The sequence below is a fragment of the Mchenga conophoros genome, linkage group LG16 (genome assembly GCF_057382185.1).
Source record: "Mchenga conophoros isolate Kocher_MC1m ecotype Shallow Benthic linkage group LG16, M_conophoros_male_GT1.1, whole genome shotgun sequence".
Taxonomy (NCBI): domain Eukaryota; kingdom Metazoa; phylum Chordata; class Actinopteri; order Cichliformes; family Cichlidae; genus Mchenga; species Mchenga conophoros.
In genome coordinates, this window is record NC_140541.1 from 21334406 (window position 1) to 21362401 (window position 27996).

Consider the following 27996-nt stretch of genomic DNA (forward strand, 5'->3'; position numbering starts at 1 on the left):
TTAGCCACACCTCTTCGCGTGGCTCTTTGTTCGTAACCGAGGGAGTGTTGAATTGTGTCTAAGACCTGTTAAAAGCCTAACTACTCCTACAACAAGTCTGTTTAGATAAATGTTCCAGGTAGCGACACATTTCAACTTCCGTGTCGGTGCATGGCTGTTTCGCTTACAACTCTCACCCACAATGCATTTCGTCTGACAGGAAGCGTTCAGAGACCGTTGGCGCGCTACTTCGAGTGTGACCTCGGTGTAAACAAAAGTTGACACAAGTAAAATTAGCGTGTATTTAAACTTGTAACACCACCGTAATGAAAGTGACAGTTTCGAAGTTTACATTAACGTAGACTAAAGGTCTCAGAAGGCGGAAACGGACCCTTCTCTGCTGCATGATGGAGAGTGTGCTCTCGGAAGATTTGTATCGAAATCCCCATCGGCTCTCCCACTGTGGAAAGACTATCTCATTTAACTGCAAACGGGCTCCGGGCACAAATGACAACGAAGGAAGCGAGTTAATATTCTGCAGTCTTTCATTTGAACGGGAAGGGAACACGTTTCTGAAGGCAGCTGACGGAGCGGCTGTCATCAGCAGGAAAAGATTAGCTCATGTGGATATTGTGAAATGTAAAAGCGTCACGGACGCTCAGAAGAGAGCCACGGCGCCATGTGTTTTAGTGATAAAGAAGAGTGAGAAAAGAAGCAGTTTTCAGTACAGTCTTCTCACACTGAGCTCTTCAAACCGACTGGAGCCCTGTGTGGAGTTTAAACTCCCTTATCAAATGAAGGGGGCTGTGTATATTCTCCAGGGTCCAACTGTGTTGTGGAGGCATGAAGGTGGTGTCCTTTATACATCCCCGCAGGCAGAAGGAGTGAGACAGGTTCCCATTCATTTCTCCCACTGTGTTGTAGGTGAACTCCCTCTCCATAAAGGACAGGTGTTTGTTCTCGGACTGCAAAAGCTTCCAGAAGAGTCCACTAGCCAAACCCTTGGCTATTTTGTTGAAGATGGACAAGTGTTTGATGGCAGTGTGATTTTACCTCATCTATACATTAGCATCACACAGTGCATCTTGGTGGTTGCGGCTGACAGAGTGGATGGTGTGCTTAAATGTGATGTAGTTGCAGCAACATCTAATCGGCAACTTGTTTATTTTGAGAATGGAGTAGTAAAAGATGTTTGTCAGTTACCCTTTGAGCAACCTGAAAATATTCAGGTAGTTAACACAGGAAGATATGGTTCTCTGTTTGCTGTATCCTTTTGTGAGGGGCATGTTTGCACCATATGGAAGGAAACTTTTCAGGTAGGTTTCATGATCTTTTTACAGTCCAAGTCTCTTGTCTACCCCTCATTGTGCTTTAAAAGTTTTAATAAAGTCTACTTTGTTAAACCATCTTCTCCAGATAGCTGCCCTCTGGTCAAGTGTCACCTCCATCCATGTGGATGACTTCCTGGGGTGTGGAACAGACCAGATGCTGCTGGTTTTTAAGGATCGAGTTATAGCATTGGAAGAATTCCTCATCACTGACCTTTGTGGTGTTTCATTTTCTGTAAGCATATTTTTCTTCTTATGAGTGATGTTCTTCTTCCTATTTCCACCAATTTCCCTTTCGGGGGCGTGGGGGGCAAATGTGACAAGCCGATCTATCTGTGATGGATAGGCACCAGCAACACACAACTTTTGATTGGATAAGCGTTTAAAAAATGTAATGAATGAATGGAAGACTTAATGTTTTAGTTTACAGGAGTTTTTAGTTTAGGAGTTTTAGGATTTTTTTTAAGTATGTCTAACTGAAAATACATGTTTCAGCATGGCCAGGACACTGAAGCACCAAAGACATCCCCTCCTCCACCAGAGAACTATCTCCTTACACTTAAAGCTTTGGAATCAAGACTGCAGGTGAGTCTTTATAACACATTAATAGAGTAGGTGTAGAAGCACTGCAGTAATATTTTTTTTGTGCTAATGGTCATACATTATATGGTCCAAAGTATTGGGTCAAATTGGCCTCTTAATTTTTGAATTCAGGGTTTTTCATTGCAACTGATTTCACTTGTGTATGAAATCAAGAACTCAGCCATGCAGTCTCCCTTTACAAACATGTGGGTGAATAAGGGGTGGTTCTAAAGGCCTCATAGAATGTGAGCAGGGTACTGTTATAGGATACCACCATTGCAATAGGTCAATTTGTGAAATCTCTTCCCTAGTAGATATTATACAATAAGCTATAAGAGCTAACTGTATTGCAAAATGTATTGCAACGTGGAAACATTTAGTGGGGTCGCCTATTGCTAAAATTTGCTGACTCAAAAACTTCTGAGCTCTACACCTCCTCTGGCATTAACACCAGTATAAACGCTGTGCACCGGGAGCTTCATGGCATGGGTTTCAAAGACCGAGCAGCTCCTGTAGGTGTAATGTGTAGATGGCCCAGTACTTTTTTCCATATGGTTTATGTATGTAATAGATTGCCTTCAGGGGTCACACAGTGGTGCAGTGACTAACAATGGCGCTTCACAGCAAGAAAATCCTGGGTTTGAAACCAGTTGCTGGCTCCCGCCTTTATGTATAGAGTCTGCTTGTTCTCACTGTGCCTGCATGGGTCCTCTCAAGGCCAGTGACATGCATTGTAGGTCAATTGGTGATTCTAAATTAGATGTTTGTGTGAATCCTAGTGAGAATGGTTGTCTGTCTCTATCATGTGTTAGCCCTGTGATGGACTGCTGATCTATCTGTCTTCACACCCAGTGACAGTTCGGATAGGCTCCAGCAATACATAACTGAATTGGATAACTGTTTAAGAAAATGAGCAAATTGATGAATGGAAGACTTTATGTTTTAGTTTAACCATACGAGAATGATGGTTACAGCATTCTATTTTATTTTTTTTCATCTGAGTTACTTCTGATGTGTTGTGTGATAAGTCAGTGTTGTCTAATGGTTTGTAACACTTGGATGTATTTCTATATGCATTTGTTATCTAGCAAAGTAGCAGTGACAAATTAAAGGAAAAAAATCAACATAAAGCCTCTTAATAAGGGGTTAGGTTCATCTGCCATCAGAACAGCTGCATTGCACCAATGCATTGATTCTTCAATTCTCTGAAACTTTACTGAAGGCATATACATACCATTCTTTAAAAATGAATTGGTGACTTTCATAATGGCGGTTCAGAGTGCTATTTCACATGCTAATCCCACTGTGTTTGCAAGAGCCATGTCATATGATTCAGATCATTTTTCATTATTAATGAACTGTTCAGTGAACCCTCAGGCCCTGTGGATGGAGGTCTTGTCACCCTGGAAGTGACCACTCCCACTTTGTACTGATTGTATTGATTTTCAGCAGTCTTTCCCTCCAAAGGGACTATTGGACTCAAGCTGTGTCAGCAAAATGCCCTTATAGCAAAACAGAGCAGCAAGATCTCGTCACTGTAGGGGTCAAGGGTTCAGGGTTTTCCTTTAATTTGTCGTCCTTTTATATCAAAATTGGAAAAATATTTTTTACACACAGTTTATTGTGATGCTAATTTGATTTAATCCATACTGGCAGTCACATTTGCTGCATAATTAAAGACCTGATGATGGTATTTGTATGAGATGTTGACCCCTCGTGAACCTAATTTAAATTACTCACTGTGTGTTAAATTTATAATGTGCCCTGTCAATCAGATATGATTTGTAATTTAGAGTGGATTGACTGTGCTTCAAGAGCTTCAGAGAGAAGTGACAGTGAAGGAAAGCGTTCTACGGCAGTCGGTCAAAGCCCTTACTGATGTGGTCTCAGAAAGAGAGCCTGTTCTCACACAGCATGAGCAGGTACTACAGTAACAACACATCATGCATGCTTTGTTGAAGTGTATTGAGAGAGTAAATTGTTAAACTTAAGCTCGGCATACACTGTGCAATTTTTTTCAGTCACGTTATTCAGCTCCTGCTCAAACTGTACGATTGAATCGCAGGGGTTAGAAGCTTGTAGGTCACGATGCAGGGTCTCACATTATACGGCCCGATGCGACCTGAGTGCTCACACTGTGCGTCCATAACATGAAGCTTATAACACAAAATCTGTCTCTCGCTCTCCCTTTCTCTCCCTCTCTCTCCCCCTCTCTTTTAATATGATCTCCAGGAAGTTGAAGTGAACAAACTGTTGGCCTCTTAAATCGAACAAACACCCACAACAAATGCAGTGTATTCCCCAAAATAAATGTTTTTCAAAGAAAATTTTCAAATACTTTACATCCTTTTTTTTTCTTTTACCTGCATCATTGCATCTGAAGTCTGCTTTTTAAATAACATTCATAAAGTCCACTGTGTCTGTGCCTAAATGCCTGTTGTTCAAATTGAAACGTCTGACATAAAGTGCTATTGCTGTCAGTGCTGTCACACACTTGTCATTGCTGATTATAGTCTTTGCACTTTCCGTCTAGGAAGGGCTTATTGCTCTGTGGGACTCTGATGATGAGTCAAAGAACGAGGCCTTGGATGACAAGATTCACGACATCCCAGCGGTGTCTTCAAAACCTCGAATTGACAAGCTGTGGCATCGCACCACTGAGGGCCGAATGGTTGTGGGAGTGATACTAACTACTGACAGATCAGCGTAAACATGATTTCTTTGTTACATTTTTAAAAATTATTTGATGGACAAAGGTCCAAGGTTCTGAAACGCATTATCTAAACATTTAGTAGTGACGCCTCTGAAATCTTAATCTGCTTGATACCTTGTCACTCATAATCTGTTCGTGTGGTTGAGTGGATCCATGAGTGTAGGGTGAAGACAGAGGCAACAACAAACAACATGGCATTCTGTGCTTTAATCAAGTGACAAGAACCACAGTCCAGCTGTCAGACGGTATCATTGCTGTCTGATTAGATTTATCTGAACTTAAACAGTTGCTGTTTGCTGTGAAATAATGTGGAATAAATCACATTACTTTGCGCTCGATTAAATCAGTAAGAAACTCTAAACATTATCAGCACTAACTGGATAGAGATCCTTTTTTTGCCTCTTTGATTGCCCCTCACTACAAGGCAGATACAGGGTGACTAGGTGGTCACCATGGCAACAAGTTTTTAATATCTTTCCAACCTCCTTATGTGGGAACAAAAAGCTATCAGATTCCTCCATCCACCTGTTACCGATTTTTCATTTGAGAACATGTGAAGGAAAGCTACTTTCATGACGGTCTCAGGTGCCATTTAAGTCCCACACATTGCTGTTTTGATTGGTGTACTTGTACAGCTGATGTAATTTCACTGCCTGGAAATAATCAATTCACAAGCAGTCGCACATTCAATTCACAGACACACGCACACATCGTCTTTACTGTTATATCAATTTCCACTCTGAATAGCCACTATCTGTGTGATATCTGATTGTTAGTGATGTGCTATTTTTGTTCCAGACCAGTGACCAATGTGAGCTTATCCATCCTGACAGACACGGGCCAGTGCTCAAGGCCCGCAGTCATCCAGACCCAGAGCCAAGTGTTCTGGCTCCCTGCGGCCTGCTCCTCGCCATCATCATCCTCCTCCTCTTCCTTCTCTGCCTCCACATTCCCAGAGCCCCCAGCCAAAAAAAGCAAGCAGCACAACGCCATCAGCACCAATGATCTCAACGCATGCAGAGTGGCTGTGACTGCGGTGACCAAGCTGACACCTCTGTTGAACTCTGGCCGTGTCAAGTGCCATGTCATGCTCCATTACATCCAGACACCAGATGCTTTTTCCTTCATGAGCAACCAAAGACCAGTTGTGTTGCACTGTGGCCAAGTTGCTTTAGACATTCAGAACAATTTGCACACCGAGCTGCTTAAAACTCCCCAACTCATAGCAGGTAAAAGCACAAAGGTGTGCGACTTGTGATTTTACTCCTGACATGTAGATGTTAACAATTGTTTTGTTATTTTCTCCAGATGAGGTTAGAGAGGACTTCCTGAGTCTTTTAACTGTGCTGGATCACTGGGTCTTCCATATAGACTCTCCTGAATACAGCTTAGGTGATATAAATGGCTGGATTCAAAAAAGAGTGGGTTGTAAGAAGATAGAAGTGAGCCCTCAGTATCTACTATTAAATTCTTCAGGACCATCTGCTCTCATGCTGCTGAACTGGCATCAGATAACCCCTTTCCAGGGAGAGCTGCATGTCCATTCCAGGTAAATAAGTTTCTGATGGCTGATACCAGTAAGGCTGTATTTCTGACTTCTGAGATGTATAGTTACAATTGAATTATCAATTTGGAGATTGAAAGGAGTATTTCTTGTAAATCTTAGAATTTAAGGGTACCGCATGGACCAAATAAACAAACAAGAAGAAAGAACATCTGTTACCCACAAGGATCTGTCCTATGCTATTACATTTAGTCTTTCTATTCTGCTATTCCTTATATTTTCTTTTCTAGTTATCCAAAGCTAGATATTACAACCTGTAATATCACTGCTCAGTGCACTGAGCCACTTCTACTAGGGATTGTCGTGATGTATTAAATTTTATTTAAAGAAAAAGAAAGCATAGTTCTACGAGTAGAAGCCTCCACTGCTCAATTTATATTAACAGATTCAAAGCTGAAATAGCTTTGAAGTTGACTAAGATGTATGTCAGCATGATATACCACTGAATATCAAAGAGATTAAGATTCTCTGGAGAGCAGAGCACTTAAAATTACAAATCCCCAAAATAAACTCTGAACTAGCAGCTGGTTGTGAATCAGCTGACAAATGACAAAAAAAGATTTCAACAAACTTAACTTCTTTAAATGTATTGTGACATGAATTATGTAATAACTTGTGAAATGTCACCTTTTTTTTTTTTTTGTTCACATGCAGCCAGTTACAGATGTTCCAGTTCTTGGACTCTCTGCTGGCGTACCTCCCCGAGTCCTGTTCCATCCAGCCTCTCAAAGGTGCTGGAGGTAAGGGTGCATCTAAAATGTTTGCCTTAGCGCTGGAAAAAGAGCTGGTGTCTCTCAGAGAGTATGCCTCATTACTACTCTGCGAAGAAGATGAAGAGAAGCTAAAGGAGAAGTGCTTTGGATATAAAGAAACCCCTGATGCAGGTTCTGTAGAGGGGCTCCAGAAGTGTAGAGCGATGTGCCAGAGGGACTTGGAGAGGAGCAATATGAAGTTGAGCCCCCTGGTGGATGTGGGGCAGTATCGTAGGCTGATCCAAAGCATGTCGAAAATCCAACTTAATGGGGATTTGGCAGCACTCTTAGACATTCAGTTTTCTCCACTAATGTGCTGCAGTGGTTTTCATGGTTAAAAATCCCACCTCTAAGTAGCTCTTTATTTCTTTATTGTGTCTGGTGTAATGACTAAAAAGAAAAATTTTACCACAAATGAGAACCTAGCCGCTCTGCACAGCCTCTTTGTATTTATGCCTTTCTAGTGTCTATTGATAAAAGCCTCAGCCCATTTCAATTGGACCATGTGGGATTCTTAAAATGACACCTTTATGATGCAGCCCTCTGTTTAATTTATTTTTCTATTTATGTCCTTTTAGATTAATGTGTTCAAAAATGCCCTTTTATGTCTGTTGCTGCCTGCAGCCACATGCTAGACAGAGATCACTTTCATCCAGGAGTCAGAAACAGTTTGTGTTATGAATAAAGACACCACATGATGGTTTTGCGACGCTTTATGCTTCTCCTCACTGTTTCTCCTCACATAGTTGACTGAAAGCTTTTAGTGGTACTTTCCCCTCATGGTTCGGTTATTTTTGATGCGTAAGGATGTAAAGAAAAAGAAGTCCTTGGAAGATGTTTCTGCTGCGATGCTGCACAGCCTGTCAGTGCTGTAGTTACGATGCCATTCATTCAAGTAAACATCAAATCGTACTCAAAACGGCTCGATACTTAAGGCTTGTGACAGCTTGAATAGTAGCGTTGGCTAAAAGGGAGGGCAAGAGGTTATTTCCTCCCAGTGGAATTTAATTTAGTTTGTTCTGGGAGCTACTCCATCTGTATGTAGTACTTTTTTTTTTTTTTACACCTTTATTTTCTCTGCTTCATCGCGTTAAATGCTACCGCAGGATTCATTGTCACAGAATGGGAACATAATTACTTAAAGTGGGCCTATTGTGAACATTTTTGTAACCAGACGAGATTGGCAGGATTCACAGTTCGCAATAATGCTTGTTTAAGATAAGATAAGATAAGATAGAACTTTATTAATCCCTCGGGTGGGTTCCTCTGGGAAATTCGACTTCCAAAAAAAAGCACAGCAACGACCGAAGTTACAGTTACAGAATTGTTATATATATATATATATATATATACACACACACACACACACACACACACACACACACACACACACACACACACACACACACATATATAATACAGAGACAAATATAAATAAAATATACAAAGGGGATAAATAGAATAAATAGGAATAAAAAATAAAAATACAAGTGAATTGCACATTTCAAGTATTGAGTCTATTGCACTGTTGACTATTTACAAAAAGTATTGCACAAGGTATTGTACAGTGAGGTGAAGAGGCACTACAGCTTAGTTGTTCCCCCCTCCTTTGTCCTCCTGTTTCCTGTTTCCCCTCCCTCTCCCCTCCAGAGAGGAGTTAAACTGTCTTATACTGGACATTTCTTTATAAGGCAACTCTCCCCTTCAAGCCATTATGTGAGCTTGTGCCTTAAATTATAATATTAAGAGCTTCCCTCTATCTTTAACATCATACAGAGAGAGAGAGAAAAGAGTCTGAGCGTTTAGCTTTTTAAAAAGGTTTAACCACTGTAAGCACAGTATACAGAAAATAAGGACAAGCATAATGTATCACATTTAAAAGATTAAGATTATGAGGGATTCTTTATGTCCTACCATTTGATGGTAAGACTGCTGTGAGCTAATGAATTGTTAATTGAAAATCCTTTATTTTGTTATTTTATGGTACAAAATAATCCTCGAACTTCAGCTGCTATGCAGGCTGATCATACACACCGGCACGTAGTCTCTCACATACAGAAGGAAGCCCATCCCCTTTTGTCTGTGATATAAACACCTCTGTCACTTCTAGCCCCGAAGAAAAACTTTGAATCCTCTACAGTAAATAACACCAGTAAATGGCTGGAGGGAAACGGATCCACATGTGGAAAGGAAAATTCAATTGTTTTGGTATTCCCTTAGAGCCCTGAGTGCTGCCACACAAATAAAAAACATGGTTTGTCGTCCTATTATTTCCTGTTAAATTCTATTTACTGTGAGTGGTACAGGACCTCTGCAGGGTTTCTGGCCTCCTCCTCCTCCTCACCTTAATCAGAAAATTTTCTGCTGTTATCAAACTTATCAGGCAAGGGGAAAACAAAATGTATGCGACCCATCTTGAGGCAATTTGCAGACAAATTGATAACGAACAGATTCCTACATTATCTGACACCTGTGCCGACGCCTCCCACCTACAGCGATTTTAGCGTGGAAGCCAGTTTCTACCAAAATTAATTAAGAAAATTAACCTTTTTCTTTCTTCTTCTTTTTTTTTTTTTTGAACGTTACTTGGAATTGAAATGCCATCATTTTGCTATCTAATTAGAATAATTTTCATGCTTGATTCCATATCTAATCTTTGTAATCCTATTTAAATGTTTTACACTCTGCGCTCAAAGTCAGCACATTTTTTTAAAATCTGAATTTTGAAAGTATTTTTGTGGATAATAATAAGCAATAACATAAAGATACCGTTGCACTGGAAAGCATTATTAAGCTCAGGTGAGTTTATATCTGCCACAACTATATATAACAAATAAGGATATGCCATTTGTTTACATCTGAATTACAGCTGACGTGATCCCCATGATGAATGATGCTTTTAACCATGCTTATACTGGCCCTCTGAGACGAAGGCACTGATTTTATGTTTGCAGTCGACTTATTGATCCGGGGTCACAGGGCTTTTTCTCTGGTAGATTCTGGAACTCACTTGATCAGCCAAACGGTATGGAAGGGCATTGATTATCTACAACATAATGCATCGTGCACACACACACACACACACACGCGCACACACACACACACACACACACACACACACACACACACACACACACACACAGACAGGCTATATCATTCTGTATCCAGTGAGCTCCCATGTGAAATGACACTCAATTTCAAAGAGGGAGAATTCTCATGAGTTAGCAACATTTGCATTTATTGTTTCCATATTTAAAATATTTAACCTACAAACAGTCTTTTTTTGGAACATCTCACCACAGATAATTAGAGATTTCTAAAACCAGTTGCAGTTAACAGTATTTGTTGAGGTTGCACCTTTTGCATACAAATTGCTGACATAGCAGGCCCATTGTTGTTAAGCCCTTAGGCCTAATATTACAGTCTTTATAGGGTTTTCATGCTTTAGAATGGTCCACCAGGGGTGACTATCATGGCCAGTTTACAGTAATAAAACTGATTAAATAAACATAGTCACAATGCTGTAGATTTTCCTTTTCGTCTCTTTCTTATATCTCTTTCTGCATAAAAACATTAAATGATGCTAAAGAGAGGAATAATACTGAATTTATATCATGTGAACATCATCTGGCCACTTTTTGTTAGCTTTTTGTTCAATACTATGTTTCCCTAAGATAAGCAATTGAAAGGAATATAGTTGATGTCATGTTATTATTTTTTTATAGAAACAGTTTGCAGTGTCAGTTCATACACACTGGAGAGAAAAGACTACAGATCAATAGCAGTTTGTCACATCTCCCATTGATCCAATTTCGCATTTAAAATAGTGGACACCGCATATGCAACAAAGTCTTCGCAAAACCATCCCTGTTTGTAGTTTAAGTGTAATCTGAGCATCATGTAAGCATAATCCTCTGAAGAAACCCTGAAACTCATTCCGCCTTACCAGAATATAGTAGAAATTGTGTTTGTGATTTAATGCAGTATTTATATCCAGGCTTAAGAGGCACCATTGGTGAAACCAGGCACAAGTGTTCTTAAGTTCATTAATTTCCTGCTTTCCTCTAAGTGGCCATATCAACACCGGTGCAGTTACTATGGCAACCTTCATGTAATGCCTCTCAGACCTCACAAACCAGCCTCAGTAAACCTTGCGGATGATGGAAAGTTCTTTCCTCTTATAAATTATAAGCTTCAAATAATTTTTCTTTCATAAATCGTTCTACTGAACTTGATCGCACGAGGGCTGTTTCATCCTTGCATATTCAAACAGCAGTAACACTGGGCAGTGGTGTAGAGCTCTGGCAGTGTAATGGCTGGTGTTTCCAAGTGCGGATTAGTATCGCTGATTAGTTTATAATCCCTGTGTTTTAAGCACTAAAAAGCAGTTGGATGATTCATGTGACCTTCTCAATAAACCCACCACAGCCCATGTATTCTGCACTAAATAAAAAACAGGGTTGAATGGATGCTAGCGCTGTCAACAGAATGGCAATTACTAACATTATTGGACACCTAATATATTAGTATGCTCTTGTGAAAAAGAGTGTGCACACATTTTTACTTGTAAAGTTTTGCATAACAGAGCATATTTTTTAAATAACCACAGTAACCACAACATCAGATGAATAACAACATGTCATATCATACTGTCTTTTTTTATTTAATAAAACTTAAGACAAAATCCAGAAACTGTGTGAAAAATTACAGTACATGCTTACTGTTCCATTGAATTTAAGAGGGTAAGTAGCAGACTGATCATCAGTAAGTGTGAGCACATCTATAAAAGCAGATTTTTTGGCAGTTTGCTGGTCTGGAACATTTAGATGTGTGTTAACATGGAAGAAAGATACCAATGCCAATGAGGAGGAACATGAGCAATGAACCTAGAGAAAGAGTTGATGCTGCCCATCAATCGGAGGAGGTTTATGAAACATTTTCTAGGCAATTTATGTCTGTTATTCTGTCTGTTATTCTATTGCGCGAAAGTGGAAAGTTGCCAATCATCGCAGGAGTGGACATCCCAGCTAACTGCAAGGTCAGATCATACAATGAGAGAGAGATTGCAACAAACACAAGAGCTGCATCTCAGACAATAATGCACAGTGCCAAGTTTGGCGATAACCAAACACAGCATATCAGCAGAAACACCTCATACCAGCTGTAAAGCACAGTGGTGGAAAAGTGCTAATTTCGGCTGGTTTATAGCCACAGCACCTGGATCAGTGTGTCCACTATGAACTCCTCTATGTAGCAAAGTATTCTAGAGTCAAAATGAGGCCATCTGTTTGACAGGTACAGCTTGGCTGAAGCTGCGTCATACAATAGGAGAATAATCCTGAGCATGGCGGCAAACCAACAAAAGAATGCCTAAATGAAAAAGAATCAATGTGCCACAATGGCCCAGTCTAAGCCCAGACCTCAACATGATTGAAATGCTGTGGCAGCACATTAAGAGCGTAGTGCATAATTTAGTGGCCACAAACCTCAATGAACTGAAGCAATTTTGTAAAAAAGAGTAAACCAAAATTTCCCCAAATTAATACTTCGAGTTGCTGCTGAAAAGGGTTCTATAACCTCCTGAACCCCAGTGCTTCTCCATTTTCTCTCAGTTTTTTTAAAATAAATAATCGCAGTGCTTATCTGAGGTGGTGTTTTAATAATCTTAAACCTGGGAAATACAAGATAGTTGGGTTTTTTTCATTTTTTTTTGTCCTGATACACAAAACCTTCACGACTGTATATCCATCTGTACATATAGGACTAGGGTAGTGGTTGCATTTGTTTGAGCACAAATGCTGTAACAACAGGTGTAAACCATCTAACGGACATATTTGTTTGTAAACAATAAATACATTTAGGTATATGCCGTTTTATGCCTCTGGAGCCGTGCCAGTATTTTCCCTTCAGCTAGTAGGCACGCACCAGCTGATGGAATCTCTGTATTACAGTGTGAAGTCCATTATCATGCATTAATGGAAACCTACTGTCAGATCATATCTATGTCACCTCAGGCCACCCAGTGATCTATGCCATGTGTCATCACCCTGACTTATCAGCTTGGCAAAGAGAAGTGGCAGTGTTTTCATTTTCTTAGATCTGCAACTGAGCACAAAAAAGTATTTTTGCGTGTTTGTGCCGTTTTTTTTTTTAAGGCATCCATCTTTTATTGTTGTAGAAGAAAGCAATGCAAACTATACTCTCATCAACAAATGGATGAAAATGTCAATTCAGAGGACTGGTCACTTATTTATAAATGACAGGAGACGCAGAAATAAAGTAAATATGGTGCACGGTCAATTTTATTGATGTACAGACCAATAAATAACCTTTTTTCATGAATAGCATTCAAGAAAAGAGTTTGTCACCACAGTATATAAGGAGTGCAAGGGTCATTAGCTGCTTTGTACCATTACTGTTATGCAGATCTGTCCTTCACTTTTCAGTCCATCTACAAACAAATATCATCAGCCAGCAACAAACAAGTGAAGGGAAACAGTCCACAGCGGAAGTATACAGAAAGATATTATTTTATAACAAACATAACTTTTTCCCATTACAATAAATATTTTATTTGTCTAAATCTACAAAAACATAGCTCAAATTCTAAAACTATACCTTACATACCTGGGGGTATTAACCCTGGAATTTAAAATAATTCACGTGAATACGGGCGTGTGATAACATTTAGCAACATAGTGCATGTTCACAGTTTGTGGGCTTACCTATACACTTGCTCAAAATAAGCCATTATACCTTTTTCATGTGAGATATATGATATTTTGCTAAATAAACTGCACAAGAATGAAAAGCAAAGTTAAAGACATCAACAAAAAGGTGACATCATTTCCGAATATTTATAATTCACTTAGAGAAAAAGGAAACATTGTTAAGTACCTTTGGATGTCTGGCCACTGGTAGAAAAGCTCAAAGGCTGCGTTCAGCTGTGATAGACCGCCCAAAAGGGGAAAACAGAAGCGTAGCACTTTATCCGACCAAATTGTTGACATCTAAGGCCTCAGGATTTAGTAAAAATGCAGAACCCAATTCCTGATTCCAGATTTTCATCTGATTTATTCATACCTATGCCTGAGACATTTACTGCTGCTTAGTTTGGTGCTCTGCTCGTATAGTTCGAAACAGTGGTTCTCAAAGTAAAGCCAGGGGATCCACAAGGGCGAAATTATGAGCTAAAGACAGATAGATTGTTTTCTATCATTTAAAAGGGATTGGAATCATTTGCAGCACTAAATTGGGTGCACCCCATGTTATATTTGGGCCAATAGAAACTCTGGAATGATTATGACAGATGATATCAATCTTATGTGAAACCACTTACAGTGCTGTGAGAAAGTCCCCTTTCTGATTTCTTACTCCTTATTTATTTCTTTATTTGCATATTTGTCACACTTGAATATTTCAGATCATCAAATAAAATGTTAGTGTTAGAAAAAAATAACCTGAGAAAACACAAAATTTTATTTTTAAATGATTATTTCATTTGTTAAGGGAAAAAAAGCTCACCAAACGTACTTATCCCTGTGTGAAAAAGTAATTGTCCCCCATGTTAAATCATGAATTAACTGTGATTAACCACATATTTTTGGAAAACAACACAGAGAGCCTCATTCTGACACTGTTGTGTCTCCTTTTCCAATTTAATGGCAAATCCAAGAGGGGATTCAAAGGATAAAACATGGACTAATATAAGAGATGTAATGACTGAAGTTCAGTTTAGTTGGCTACACTCAGGCCTAATTACTGTGAGACCTGCAGAATCAATAAATCCCATTAACTAGTCAACTTCGCCTGACCAGGTGAAGTTGACTACTTGACACTCATGCCACAATATAAAGAAACGGATGAGAAACCAATTCATGGTTCCATTAATTACAATGAGTCATCCAGATCCTAAAACAGCAAAGGAGCCTCAGACCATGACACTACCACCACCATGCTTGACCGTTGGGATAATGTTGTTTTTATGAAATGCTGTGTTAGTTTTATGTCAATATGTAACACAACAAAAAACCAAGTTATTTACTCATTGAAGGGTTTTTTGTTGTGTTACATATTGACATAAAATTAACACAGCATTTCATAAAAACAACATTATCCCCACGGTCAAGCATGGTGGTGGTAGTGTCATGGTCTGAGGCTCCTTTGCTGTTTTAGGATCTGGATGACTCATTGTAATTAATGGAACCATGAATTCTGTACCAGAATATCCTAAAGGAGAATGCCCAGCCATCATTTTCAGCAGGTTATGCAGCAGAACAATGATTTGAAACACACCAGCATGTCTAAAATCTGAATGGCTCAAATAATTATCTCAAACTCTTGACTGTAGTTCTTACTGCCAAGGCTGGAACAACCAGTCATCAGGTTTTGGCTATCATCGCAAAGTTTTGACTAACTATTTTTCCTTAATAAATGAAATCAGCATTTGAAAAATACATTGTGTATTTATTCATATTGTCTTTGTCTAATAATATTGATCTGAAACATGTAAGTGTGACAACTGTGTAAAAAAAGGACGGGGTGCTGTTTAGCTTGGCTTGTTAGCCATCTAAGTAGCAGACAAGCATTAAGAAACTGAGTTATTCAACATCATCCAGCGATTCTACCACATCAGCTAATGTGGTGTTACGATTGTTAAGGGCTTCTTGAAACATATTTTTTAGAGGTCCCTGGCCCCAAAAGTTATGTAATGCTATGTGAGAGCTATGTTTTGTATAAATAGGGTGGAAGTTCTATGACAGAAGTCCATTATAAAACAGTCCTATGCTACCTCGGTAAGAAAATTTGCAAAACGTCTTGAGGGCTTGACAGAGCTACCTTAGAGTTACCTTAGAGTTACGGATTCATGGAATGTTCCTCTGTTTCTTGGTTGTAGACCTCAAGGCTGAATCAATTCAAAATCATTTTGGTCCATCTTCTCCAGCATGTTAGTGAGTCTTGAGCTAAGACCTTTTCTCTATAATCTTCAGAAAATATTTTGCAGCAGTACAAGAACAAATAAAGCATCTGTGTCTGAACAACTGTTCACATTATCAAATCATGAACATTACTGTACGATTCATAAATATTGTACGTTATCCCTGAAAGAACACCACCATTACCACAATGGTGCCTCTCAATGCACAGTTTACCCTCTCATCTCCCTGTGCTTTCTAAGCATTTCTCAATCTGAGAAATGTAAAATATATGTTCTCAGCCGACGGCAAAGTCTTTACTTTTTATGGATGTCCTCATGCCGGATGATCTTGTAGGTAACCCAGTAGAAGACATTGAAGATGAGGAAAGCCAGAGGAAAAGCGGCCCGTGAGATCGTGTCGATCCTCTTGGCTCTGTCCACAAACTTTTTCCTCATGGTGTCTATGTCCTTTGAGGCTGATTGTTGAGGGTTGGGAGCTGGAACAGCATTTTTAACAGCTGAGCCATCCTTTGTTGGCAGACATTGGCTCATGTTGTAGCCGGCAAAATTAAAGCGGCCTTCACGCAGATCGTCATCCTGAAAAGTGACATGCACATGTGGATGAGTTTGCTAGAGCTTTTTAAAAGCCTGCAGCTCAGATGTTAGGCTTTACTTTGTAATGACTGAAGGTTTTTCAACAAACCCACATGAACATGAACATTAATCATGAGATATTGCACTTTCAAATTAATTTAAAATAAACTCCCAAGATAACCTGATGCACAGTGGCGAAAAAACATTTACAGAGATTGCTTCGGGAGATGAATCTTAATCCATCCATCCATTTATTTCCTTCTGCTTATTCAATACAGGGTCACATGGGGGTGAATCTTAATTCAGACAAACAGCAATAAAGGTGCATGTGTTCAGCGCCCCTGACAAGTTTCTATGGCTATGATAGCAAATAGAGTTAGAGCTAATAGGAAGTCAGCAGTTTTGCAGGTACTGGGATAACAAAACAAGACCATTATTATTATGTTGTATTCTTTTATTCTGGAGGAACTATAGCAGTTCCTCCTGGGTTGCACATGAGACTTCCTTTTTCTCCATTTAAAAGATTGTCATTCAAATCAACAGCTGAAAGATGGTAATTGCCACATACTTGTAGTTAGAATATGTGCTTTTTGTGATGTAAAACTAAACTGACTCACACTGACAATTCATCCAGCTCTTTGGACAAAATTTGGTAGAAATTCATCCATCACATCTGAAATCACAAAGGCCAGTATCACGGTGGCCACAGTCAACAGTATGATGACCTACATAGACTCTGAAATATCATTTCTCCTTTCCTTTTGAAGTTTTTTCTCTTTTTGTCATACAGTCCAAATAAAACCAGTGTTTTATTGACTGACTTTATATGACCTCATGCTTCCTGCCTGCCGATCACCATGAGTGTTAAATCCCTGGAGTTTGGCTGATTTTATTCTGGGACTATTTTTCCGACTGAGCCTACTGCCTGCCCCCTTTCTCATGGACAGTCTGCCTGTGTATGACCCCTGCTCTGCCCATTAAAACAAGATTTATAGACTTTTATCCAGAGCTCTGTCCGATTCCTGCATTGGTGTCTGCCCTTGGTTCGAGCACATTATAGTTAGGCTGCATCTTTCTGGACTCATGAGCTTTATACCAAATTCTAAAGTAATTCACTTGGTAAATTTTGAAATATGAGTGAAAATTTTGACTTTTGGCATCTTAAACAAAAAAAGGGCGTGAGACTTTACATACCTGATCTACTGTGATTCATGCTCTGAGCCATACAAATGTTTTACAAAATTTAAAGCAATCCATCCAATAGTTAATGAGAAATTTTGTTTCAGACCAAAGAGGTATTATTGATGCTCATCCTCAGAGACACACTACTTCTTCTTCATCTTCTTGTTCTTGTTCTGGTTTCTTCCTTTAGGGGTTGCCACAGCAGATCATCCGCCTTCATCTCACCATATCACTGGCACCTCTCACACCACTACATCCATCAGTCTTCCCTGTAGTCATCATTTTTTTCCTCCTGCCTGACAGCCCCATATTCAACACCTTTTGCCCAATATATCCACTATCCCTCCTCTGCCCACGTCCAAACCATCTTAGCTATGATAATCAGCATGTTTGATTTGGCAAAGGTTTTACATCAGATGCCTTTCCTAACACAACCCTTCCTATTTATCCCATCTTGGGAACAGCACTAGGAGTTCAATGGCTTGTCGGCCCCACCTGTCACTGGGTTCCCAGAGACAAGCTGCTAATGTGGCTAAAAAGTTTGAAGAGCAACCATGTGAAGACTTCGAAAGCCTACCTTGTGATTCCTTCTTTGTCTTCGCCTCAGGCGAAGGAACTCTTTCTGTTGCCTGGAGACAAAATTAACCCCAGCATATTCGAGCAATGCAGCAAATACAAAGAGCAGACACACAGCCATCCAGATATCAATGGCTTTCACATAGGAGACCTGGGAGAGAAAACAGATGTTTTTTGTTAGATTCTTCAAGCTGACAGCATTGGCTAACAGTTAAAATAAAGTGTGAATGTAGCCTTTAGCTGGGAACGCTATTTAATTTTTGTATTTCTCTTTTATTAATATTAAACTTGAGTTCTATGTGTTGTTGTCTATCAGTTGTTCCACAGCCACTTTCTGTGTTTTTCCTTTTATTTTGCTCCTTCAGTTAATTGTGACCTCTAAATAGCTGTAATTACAGATAATGTTTGCTAACAAGTGTGTCAGAGCTGCCAGCAGTGTCAGTGATTGCGTGGCTTTAACAGTAGCAAATAATTAATGTCTCAACCGCTAAAAGAAAGAGAACTGTGGCATTACTTTGTACCTGTAGTTCCCTGACTTTGATCTGGTTCTTTTGAGAAAGTGAAGATGAGGCTGAAACCTTTTTCTGCTCATCAGTGTGACCCCATCCTTTCATGACAGCTGATTAGCATGTGGAGAAACATCTCTGGTTCTAGAGGGCACTTAAGGCATATTGAATTGTTGTCCGTGCACTGAGGCTGTCAAAGGCTTGCCTTTAAATATTCATCAGCATACGTGTCTTTCATATGAGAATCTCTGACGAGGCTGAGGCCTTTTAGTGCTCATGTGCAGACTGATGTGTGACTGATCATCATCTGACTCGTGTTGTTTCTGCAGTACCTTTAACACTTGATACAATTTTTTTAGTTTATGACAAAAATGTTACATGTTGTGAACTGTATCAGGCCCAGCTGTGCTTCTACAAAAACACAAAAATAGAGTATCTTATTCTCTGATGTATTACAGTGGCTTTCACAACAGCTCTGAGCTGTAGTTTAAACAGTCCACTGTGGAGAACGCTTTGATTTGCTTTGTTTGTTCTCTCAATTGGTTCAGTGTTTATTTTTGAGTTATAAATCCATCCTCTGTGTGAAATGTTGATGCCTGAGTCTCACACTAAAGGAGCAGCACCCATTTTCAGCTCATTGCACTGACTGCCTAAAGAAGAAATAGTAAAATCTGTTTGATCCACTGGTTGCTTTTGTTTCAAGGTACAGCTGGGATTCTAGGTGCCTACAGCTACATTAAAACTGCAGGGACCTACTATCTTTTTAATAAACCATGAATGCTTTCTAGCAGTGTCAGACAGAATTTATTCAAATGCCAATTACAGTTATGGTTATAAAATCTATTTTTTCCTTGATTGCATTAATTCAAATGATAAATATTTATGACAACCACTCAAACAATATAATTACATAATGGATGTAAACGTACAAAAAATGTAAAAACTCAGAAGTGGATTTATGTACCAGCGATCAGTCTTAAATAACAACATTTGATATTTAATATTTAAACTGCTATTTGACTTCATACTGACTGCATTGTCCATCCTCCGCTCTCCTAGCTGAGCGGCTGAAACCTGTCCAGGCTGTCATAGAGTCAGAGGGAGGGCCTCGAGTCTATCACAGGGCTCACCCAGAGAGACATACATCCAATTAACTTAACAAGCATGTCTTTGGACTGTGGGAAAAAGTCGGAGCACCTGGAGACAATCTTGCCAGCAGACATATATTTAACTTGCATATCCATAACAAACTTTCACTTTTAAAAGAAATATTAATCTCTTAGGTTACTTCCTGTGTGCTCTCCGTTCTTGCTTTAGAAAATTTACCCTGTGATATGACATGAAACACTTTGGCTAATCACAAGTCTTTTCAGACCAGATCAGGTGAGTTGTACAAATTACTATAAACAGCAAAGACGTCTGTGGGAACATGGTTCAACGTGAGACGCTTATGAGAAATATCTAACAAAACCTAGGACTCAAGCTTCATATGTTTTTGCCACATACAAGGCTTGTGCTTATCTGCTGGAGGAAAACAAACAAAGGTTTTACCTTTGGAAGAGAAGCCCTGGACCCAGAGCTTTGGGTGGTCATGGTAAGCACAGTGGTGATTCCCAGCGCCACTCTGGCTGGAGCAGCATCCATATTAATCCAAAAAGACACCCATGAGAGGATGACAATGAGGAGAGAAGGAATGTACATCTGGATCAGGTAGTAGCCCATTTGGCGCTCCAGGTGGAATTTAACTTCAATACAGGTAAACTTCCCTGTTCATCAACAAGAAAACATATTTAAAAATGCAATTCAGCCATCAACCTGGGAGAAATGTCAGCTGTTTGAAACATAGACATAAATGCTGACCGGTGTTGTAGTGTTTGGTACAGTAGCCCAACTCCTTCTCATCCCTCATGATAAACTGAGGCAGGGTGAGTCCCTCCGACACCTGTACTGCACCGTTCTCCAGCCACTCAAACACCAAGTCATTCATGGTGTATCCAACTAGAGCCAGAGAAGAACGGGTGAATTTAGTAAGTAGATTCTCATTTTAGAAAGTGTAGCAAAAATCTGGAATATAAAAAGATCAGCACTTACAACTTTCCAGTTGCATCGTACAAGTTTGGACGTCCATTGGAAAGTTCTTCAGATCCATCGGGCACGATAGAATGAGAGTCAACCTGTAACATGACACAAGGTCACAATGTAAAATGTAACAAACAACAGTGTTATTTGATGTCAAAAGAAGGCTTATTAACACTCAAACTAGCAGCTCGACATGCGTATTGAAAAAAATCTTGAAAAATTAGATTACAGTTGGTACTTTTTTTTAGTTGTATCAGGTATTGGCTGCTCTTTCTCCTGTGTCATAACCTCCAACATATCATGTAGGATACCCTTCAGCAGGTTCCTATTACACTTTCATTACTGCAACTTATTGTTTCTGTGATGCATTGTGGTCCACAGTCTGCTCACTCTGTCATTTCTCTCATGAATGGAGACTGCAGCTAACCACCTTTCATTTTTCTTCTTGGCCCGCGATACCTTAACACCTGAGCACCACTCAGAGTTGAGCCGCTTTCTAAATGGACTCAGAATTGATCTGCTTTATATCGCATCGCTGCAGAGAAAATTGGATGTTGCATGTGGCTTTTGTATTGTAATAAAATGCAACACATTTTACAAGGTTTTTTTTCCCTTTTTGGCCTGTACTTGTGGTGGTATGGATCCTAAGTTTTCAAACATCTTTTCATATTTAATAGAAGACCAGCATGGAGAAAAATACCCCCTTCCTTCTCAGCTCTAAGTTTGGGCTTTACTTTAGATTTTCACCAGCGCCCCTGAGATTTACTTGTCCTCTTGCAGTCGTATTGCACATGGGAATGTGCTGCGGTTCAGAAAATTATACAGTTTCAAAGAAATGATCACAGTGAGATAAAAATCTGTTTCAAATTGCATGCTGCAGATTGACAGTCTTTGATGTTTAAGAGAAAGTGTAAGAAAGGCAGTAAGTGAACATGTCCTGCGGTAATCTGAGCATTCAGCAGAGATTTCTGCTTCAGCTACACTAATATCAAACTGTGTAAAAGGCAAGTTATTATTGCCGCTTCCTAATCTACCAGTTATTTTCCTCATTTTGTCCCTTTAGAGAACATTGGTGGTGAAAAAATGTCCAGAAACTTTTTTGTCCCAATATCAAAAAAATAATAATTATTAAAACATTTTCAAATAATGATGCTCTAGTGCAGTTCTTCAGCCTTTTAAAATTGTCTTTAAAAACCTGTGAAGTACTACACCTGATGCTGTAGAGGACAGTCCCATCCTTGAAGATCCTCAGCAGCTTGTTGTCTGTGGTGACATCATGGAAGTTGGCTCCTTTCTCGTTGGCGAAGAAGAGGTCAGGCTTCCATATGGAGTCCAGCATAGATGGGTCCAGGTCAAGGGAGGAATCTGGGTATTTACTGTACGCCAGCCGAGGGTCATTCCACTTCTGCCGCAGGAAGATGTTCACTCTGTAATCCTGCGGAGATGACAGGCGGCTTTGCATATTTTGCAGCGCAGCGATTCGGGTTATGAGAATGCATGCTGATGGAAAAATGTCAATCACTGGTATCAGTTTTTAATATTACATAACCTTCTTTTTGACAAGGTAAATACAGGAAATTTTGTATTTATTTTCTAATACACAAATCATAAATGAAATGCATCTTTAGACCAGACAGTAATGAATGTTTTTGGTGCTTCCAGTGTGTTTTGATGATCATTTTTTAAAACTTTTATTGCAATGCAGAAGGATCGAAAGCAATCCTGTAACATCAGTAATAATCCATGAAAAGTAATAAAAGGAAAATGAGTGACAAATGTGCAAAATTTATATCATTCAGCAATACCATCAAAATTAATCTTAATTATCATACATTTGTTCTCATGGCAACTTTCATGACTACGTATTGTTGCAAGCTGCATTCACAAGCCACTGACCTCACCATAACCTTTCTTATTCAAAATTATGCAAGAGAAGCTAAATGAGGTGTTTATCAGATGCAGAGCCTGAAGAGGAGGCATCTGACAGCACAGTTAGCAGTAGACTGAGTGTCACACAGCTCAATGTAATTGATATGTCACGATGATGAGAAGCCCTTATGTTGCTTGACATTTTATCAGCATATTGGCGGTTCCAAATATCTGCATGCCCGTCTTAATACTGTGTAATTTCCTGGCAACCGTACATGTTCCACCTCCTGCGCAAATTATCATTTTCCATTTATGATCTAAGTAGTTATTATCACTCATTACGATTTGATCCTGATTAGTTTCAGTGCAACCCTGCAGGTTTTATATTTTTACCCTTCAGGGGCTGGATGCCTTCACACCTCATGCATTGCACATCAGTTTGTTTGAAAGCCCCAGCCCCCCACTGTTAATTATTGGCTCTGCTTAAGTGACTTGTCAGGATTTGTTGTGTGAAATAGTAAAACCAGACTCATGGGAGCAGAAACCAATATTTGACTGGATAGCCCGCCAATAAACTTTTTGATGGCAAAGAACTAAATCTTATTTAATGAATAGGAAGACATGGCATGGAAGGATGTTTTAAAAAAGGTCAGCAAGGCTAAGTAAAAACAGGATGATTCAGTCGTATCTCCATAGGAGAGGTCAGGGCTTTAAAACATGTCCAAACACAACGCTCAACTCACCATTGTAGTTTCTGCTATAGAACCAAAGCTGTTGATAAATATGTTGCAGGTAACATTAACTGGTGGACCTGCAGGTTGAGGAATAGATAACATATTGACACATTGTACAGGACAAAAATCAACCAAATACCAGAGGAACTCACCATAGTTGTCTCTGTGACAGAGCCGAAACTGTTGATAAAAATATTGCATGTAACGTTTACAGGGGGACCTGTGAAATGGAATGACAATGACATGACAGGAAAAAGCCTTAAACCATACGTATTATAAAGGATGACTGGGTTTCAGGTGGGGAAGATATTTTGACAGGAAAACGGAAAATATGCATTCACAGAACAAACGGTGTTTTGAACTTTTGTTTTTGAGGGAGCTTCGGGGCAGGAAAAATCTATTAATTAGTAAAGGCATCACTGTGTCAGCTTAATGTTATAATGATGCAGTGATGTCTTGTAGGATAATGTAGGCAATCTTTCAAGGTTGTCGTGCTGTAAACACATTTTTCTTGTGTCTACACAACACAAGAGGAGACATGCACATGCAGATAGGAGCATGCACACAAACACAAAAGTACCTTTGGCTGAATAATCAATTAGAAATCCCCACAAAATGTAATGTTAAGTACTCTATTAACTAAGAGTTGTTTCAGTATAAACAAAATCGCAAAATAACTGGTTTTGGCTTCAGAAATGTGATTATTTTATGTGACGAATTTTGATTTGGATGATGAAGCTGGGATTGTCACTGACATTCCCTTTCTTTTTACTAAACAATTAATTTCTAATCAACTGGGAAAGTCATCTAGAGTATTTTTTTTTAAAGTGAAAACACTCTCTGGTTGCAGTTCTACAACAATCTTTTCTTCTTTGTATCAAATCTGAGCAGTTTCTCTCCAACACTGTGAGTAAGAAGTGCCCGGCATGCTTTGATGAATAGTGTCATCTTTTTCTGTATAGAAGAGGTTGAGCTGAAATCTCTTTGCGAGGCTTGGCAGGTTATGTGCCATTTAAAGTCAAAGCAAATCTTTTTTCGCTCTCTCTCTCTCTTTTTCTCTCTGATAAGTGGAGCTGTAAGCCCTTCCTAGTGCCCTTCCCCTGTGTTTTCTTCATCAATATTGCATGGAGCTTGGTATTAATATTTGCCTCAGTTTGTCGTTAGCTTGCTACATTTAACAGTGGAAGCAGAAAAATATGGCAGTACCTGCTGCTGACAACAAAACTCACGCAAAGGAAATCTAGGGCAACCTTCAGAAAATGAGTTCAACACTCTTCAAAGTGTGACTAGCAGGTTCAGAAGCAAAATCATCTATTTACGATGAAGTGAGCTCATGCAAATGTTGGGGGGGGGGGGGTTCTTGCCAGAAAATGTATGCGTGTGCATTCAGAACTGTGTGTGTGTGTGTGTGTGTGTGTGTGATCAGAATAAAGAATAACCGGAAACATAAAATCAGGCTTTTTTTCTTTTTGAAGGCTAGAAGTGATGCATCATCCCTCGGCAAAAAAGAGAAAAAAAATGCCAGCTGGTATTAAGCAGGCTATCTTCCTCTTATCTTGAGTCCATCTCAGCAATAAACATTTTTTTCCCTTTGCCTCAAATGGGAAGGAAAGATCTGGGCCATGTGTCTCTGAGTCTGATTAGCTCCTGTGGTGTACTGTCTGACTGCTTCAGCTATCCAACAAGTCCCTGTCCACCTGACCCAGCCTGGAGTGGGCCTGAACGCCGCTGGGCTAGCATCTTCTCACTCAGCTCTGTTCCAGTGCTGTGATGCTGTGTCTGTCCTCAGCATCACAGCAGCAACAACAACAGAGGAAGTCAGTAGCCTGCAGCCTTGCCACGGGGGCACCATCCATCATTTGGCCTGTCATGGTGGCATCCTTGTCTACTGCAAGAACCAATTTGTATCTTTGTGACGGAGATATTTACAAGCATCCCTTTTAAATGATGTTATCCTGATGGGGATTCTGCTTTACACATTTTCAGGAAATGAAAACATGCACGCAATGTTATAGTGAGGAATTAATTTGTGGTTTCATTCAAGCCGGAACAATCATGTTACTGATGACTGAAGTGATTGTGTGTTCTGAGTCATTTTAGTGAATCGTATAAGTAAAGATGCCCAACTTGCTGTGTTTCTAGAAATTTGTGGGGCGTGTGGAGATTATGTTAAAACATAAAGATCGTGACAAACAAACCTTTAAAATTCGGTCTTATTCGCGCATCATACCCAGACGTGCGACCCATGAGTGAGTCCAGAAAGTCTGATGGAGACAGGTTGGAGGATGATCTGGAATCGTGCTCCTTGGCGTCCACAACTCTGGAACGCACACATGGTGAGAAAAATCACTGGATCACACAAGTCAGAGCTCAGAATCGGGAGTTAAACCTTATCTTTCCCCTAGCAGCTGCCTCGCAGTGGTGGGCACGCAGAGCGAAACCAGAAAAAATGCGTTAATGCGCACAAACGTATCGGATGGGATTTCGACGTCGTGGGCTTCTCCTCTAAGAAAGGATTATTCTGTTGATAAAGATTCACGCACAGATACCACACCACGCTGTAGCCATGTTTTAACGCAATGTTGAGTTGCCAGAGGGGAAGGGAAAATACCATCACACGCGTAAACGTCTCTGTCACCATTTAAGTACAAACCAAATTTCCCAATACGAATATTATTTGTATTAATAATATTTTAGTTAGAGAATAATCTCGACAAAACAATCGATGATTAAAATCTTAATCAAGAAAGAGTTTTGAAAATAAAAGCACATCATATTCAATTACCAACTTTGTTCAGAAATTTCTTCACTGTCGCTGCTTTCATGTCGTTTCCCTAACATCGAAAACTTCTAACATCTAAATTTCCAAACTTTACTTGGAAGAGACAAAGTGTTTCACGGATATTGAATCAAACGTGTTTGATAAATAGACTCGCCTACCTGAAGTTGTTTGTCTCCATCACATATATGAATAAAGCTGCTAAAACCTTAATAAGGGAGCGATTCATTCCTGGTGGTTTCCCCATGTGCTCACTTTTCTATTTCTTCCATATGTTTACATTAGTCAAACACATAATCCAGATAGGGACCCCGCTTTTTTCCGGACTAAGTCGTGGGCGTTTGGGTCTTCTTTTGTCACAGGAATATACAGGAGACATTCCTCAACGCGGTTTCATGAAACTCCCGAAAACAGATTTGTCGAAGCGTAGGTGTGAAGAGACATCAGTCCAGTGGCCAGACGTAGAGAAGCTGAAACTCCAAGACGCATCAGCTGGAAGCTCTGCTTCGGTGGCGCTGGCTGAGATGTAAGAGCGGGCTTTGAGAAGAACAGCCCGTTGGCTTGCGTTGTTACTCATGAAGTGAGATCTTTCTCAGGTGGGGGGAACGTCAAGGAATGAGAGAGGAACGCCTTTTTCTCATTTCAGCACTTGGACAGCTCCCGGTTGAGTTACGCGCAAGCGCAAGGCTTAAAAGTGGCGGACGTGAGTTGGTTTTCAATAAGTCAAATAAACGAGGAAGGTAATCACTTGAAAGACACTCAGACATTGTCTCCATTGTCTTTAAATGACGACGCTTTTAAATGATAGCATTTACCTCACGAGATCGGCTTAATGGGGGAACTCTGGGAGCGCGCAGCTGCGCGTAAGAATCAACTGGTTTTAGAACATTTCTTGTGTTTTCTAGAGATGATGCACGGCGTTTAAGCTGAACGGTGGTGTGGGCTTCTAGTTAAATCGACATCTACTTAGGATCTGATTTATTACAAAGCAGATCTATTCTTCAGGGCTGCCATTATCATATTACATATTGTGGGTGTATAACATAAAACTGACTGTGTGACTCTCACTCCGTTTCTGTCTATATATTTGCAGTGTTGTTGTTTTTTTTTTGTTCCCACCCAAATGTGTTTAGAGCAACCTACGTCCTCACAGATATCAAGAGTGTAAACAAAGGAGGACGCACCAGCGAGATGCTGCTGGGAGAGTATTTGGTACCCCGGTTGCCCTGGAAACAGATTTCCAAGGCACATCATTGGAAATGCTGAAAGGTTGGCCTCCCAGAGCGAGACCGAAGAGAAGCTGACTGACAAACACAGACGGAGACAGCAGGAAATAAAGGCTACTACAGGGTGGCTGTAGCCTGAGGGTGGAGGAACTGAGGTTTAGAAGGCCGCCACACAGATTTGGGTGATAACTGTTCAATATATATGTATATAAGCTGCTGGTGGTGATGCAGAGAGTGGATAGGGACCTGGCAGTTTGAGGATGTGAGTGGGCTGTGAGGCTTTATGGACCACAGGCATGAATGACTCATTCCACATGAACGCACAGGCATGTGGTGAGGAGGAAGCAGCTAAACTTAGTGAGAAAAGAAAATATTTCATTCACTTCAAGCCAAGTGCAGGACTCCTGTTGTAGGATTACTGCCAGCACATCACACGCTTATTGCACTTTAGCCCGACACTTGGCTACTAACCAGTTAACAGATCATCTTAGCCCTTCTCAGGTCAAGCCGTCACTCCCCTCACCCCACCCCACCGCCAACCCCTTTAATGCTGTCATAAAAGTGTCACTTTGTATCTTATGCTCAGGAAGGCATGGCTTGCCATAGTCTGCAGATT

The 27996-nt window shown here is 39.9% G+C and overlaps 2 protein-coding genes across 5 annotated transcripts; one reads left to right on the top strand and one right to left on the bottom strand.

The window, feature by feature from the left end:
* Positions 1–170: 170 nt before the first annotated feature.
* Positions 171–19737, top strand: fancb (FA complementation group B). Of its 3 annotated transcripts, none has more exons than XM_085250383.1 (9): positions 171–1295; positions 1396–1542; positions 1803–1892; positions 3683–3811; positions 4423–4595; positions 5401–5831; positions 5911–6151; positions 6821–6906; positions 17802–19737. In XM_085250383.1, the coding sequence occupies exons 1-9, from the start codon at positions 384–386 to the stop codon at positions 17909–17911; spliced, it is 2319 nt and encodes a 772-aa protein (XP_085106509.1). In that variant the 5' UTR covers positions 171–383; the 3' UTR covers positions 17912–19737. The 3 variants fall into 3 exon arrangements, with proteins under 3 accessions (XP_085106509.1, XP_085106508.1, XP_085106507.1); XM_085250382.1 differs by lacking the exon at positions 17802–19737 and having other exon boundaries at positions 5911–5994; positions 6079–6151; positions 6821–7673; XM_085250381.1 differs by lacking the exon at positions 17802–19737 and having other exon boundaries at positions 6821–7672.
* Positions 15090–26927, bottom strand: glra2 (glycine receptor, alpha 2). Of its 2 annotated transcripts, none has more exons than XM_085250387.1 (9): positions 26316–26927; positions 25574–25695; positions 23528–23595; positions 21984–22207; positions 20785–20867; positions 20554–20691; positions 20245–20459; positions 18189–18338; positions 15090–16432 (listed from the first exon to the last, which is right to left on the bottom strand). In XM_085250387.1, the coding sequence occupies exons 1-9, from the start codon at positions 26399–26401 to the stop codon at positions 16151–16153; spliced, it is 1368 nt and encodes a 455-aa protein (XP_085106513.1). In that variant the 5' UTR covers positions 26402–26927; the 3' UTR covers positions 15090–16150. The 2 variants fall into 2 exon arrangements, with proteins under 2 accessions (XP_085106513.1, XP_085106511.1); XM_085250385.1 differs by lacking the exon at positions 23528–23595 and adding an exon at positions 23385–23452 and having other exon boundaries at positions 26316–26926.
* Between the last annotated feature and the right edge of the window lie 1069 nt (positions 26928–27996).

What these genes read in the sequence shown, in the direction of transcription:
- glra2 (XM_085250387.1), bottom strand. Translation starts at nt 26,401, where the DNA reads ATGGGGAAACCACCAGGAATGAATCGCTCCCTTATTAAGGTTTTAGCA. An exon ending in ATGGAGACAAACAACTTCAG is followed by an intron (nt 25,696 to 26,315) that starts GTAGGCGAGTCT and finishes TGTGCGTTCCAG; the next exon opens with AGTTGTGGACGCCAAGGAGC. An exon ending in ACTGTCCTCTACAGCATCAG is followed by an intron (nt 20,868 to 21,983) that starts GTGTAGTACTTC and finishes GTCATGTTACAG; the next exon opens with GTTGACTCTCATTCTATCGT.
- fancb (XM_085250381.1), top strand. Translation starts at nt 384, where the DNA reads ATGATGGAGAGTGTGCTCTCGGAAGATTTGTATCGAAATCCCCATCGG. An exon ending in CTTTGGAATCAAGACTGCAG is followed by an intron (nt 1,893 to 3,682) that starts GTGAGTCTTTAT and finishes TTTGTAATTTAG; the next exon opens with AGTGGATTGACTGTGCTTCA. An exon ending in TTCTCACACAGCATGAGCAG is followed by an intron (nt 3,812 to 4,422) that starts GTACTACAGTAA and finishes CTTTCCGTCTAG; the next exon opens with GAAGGGCTTATTGCTCTGTG.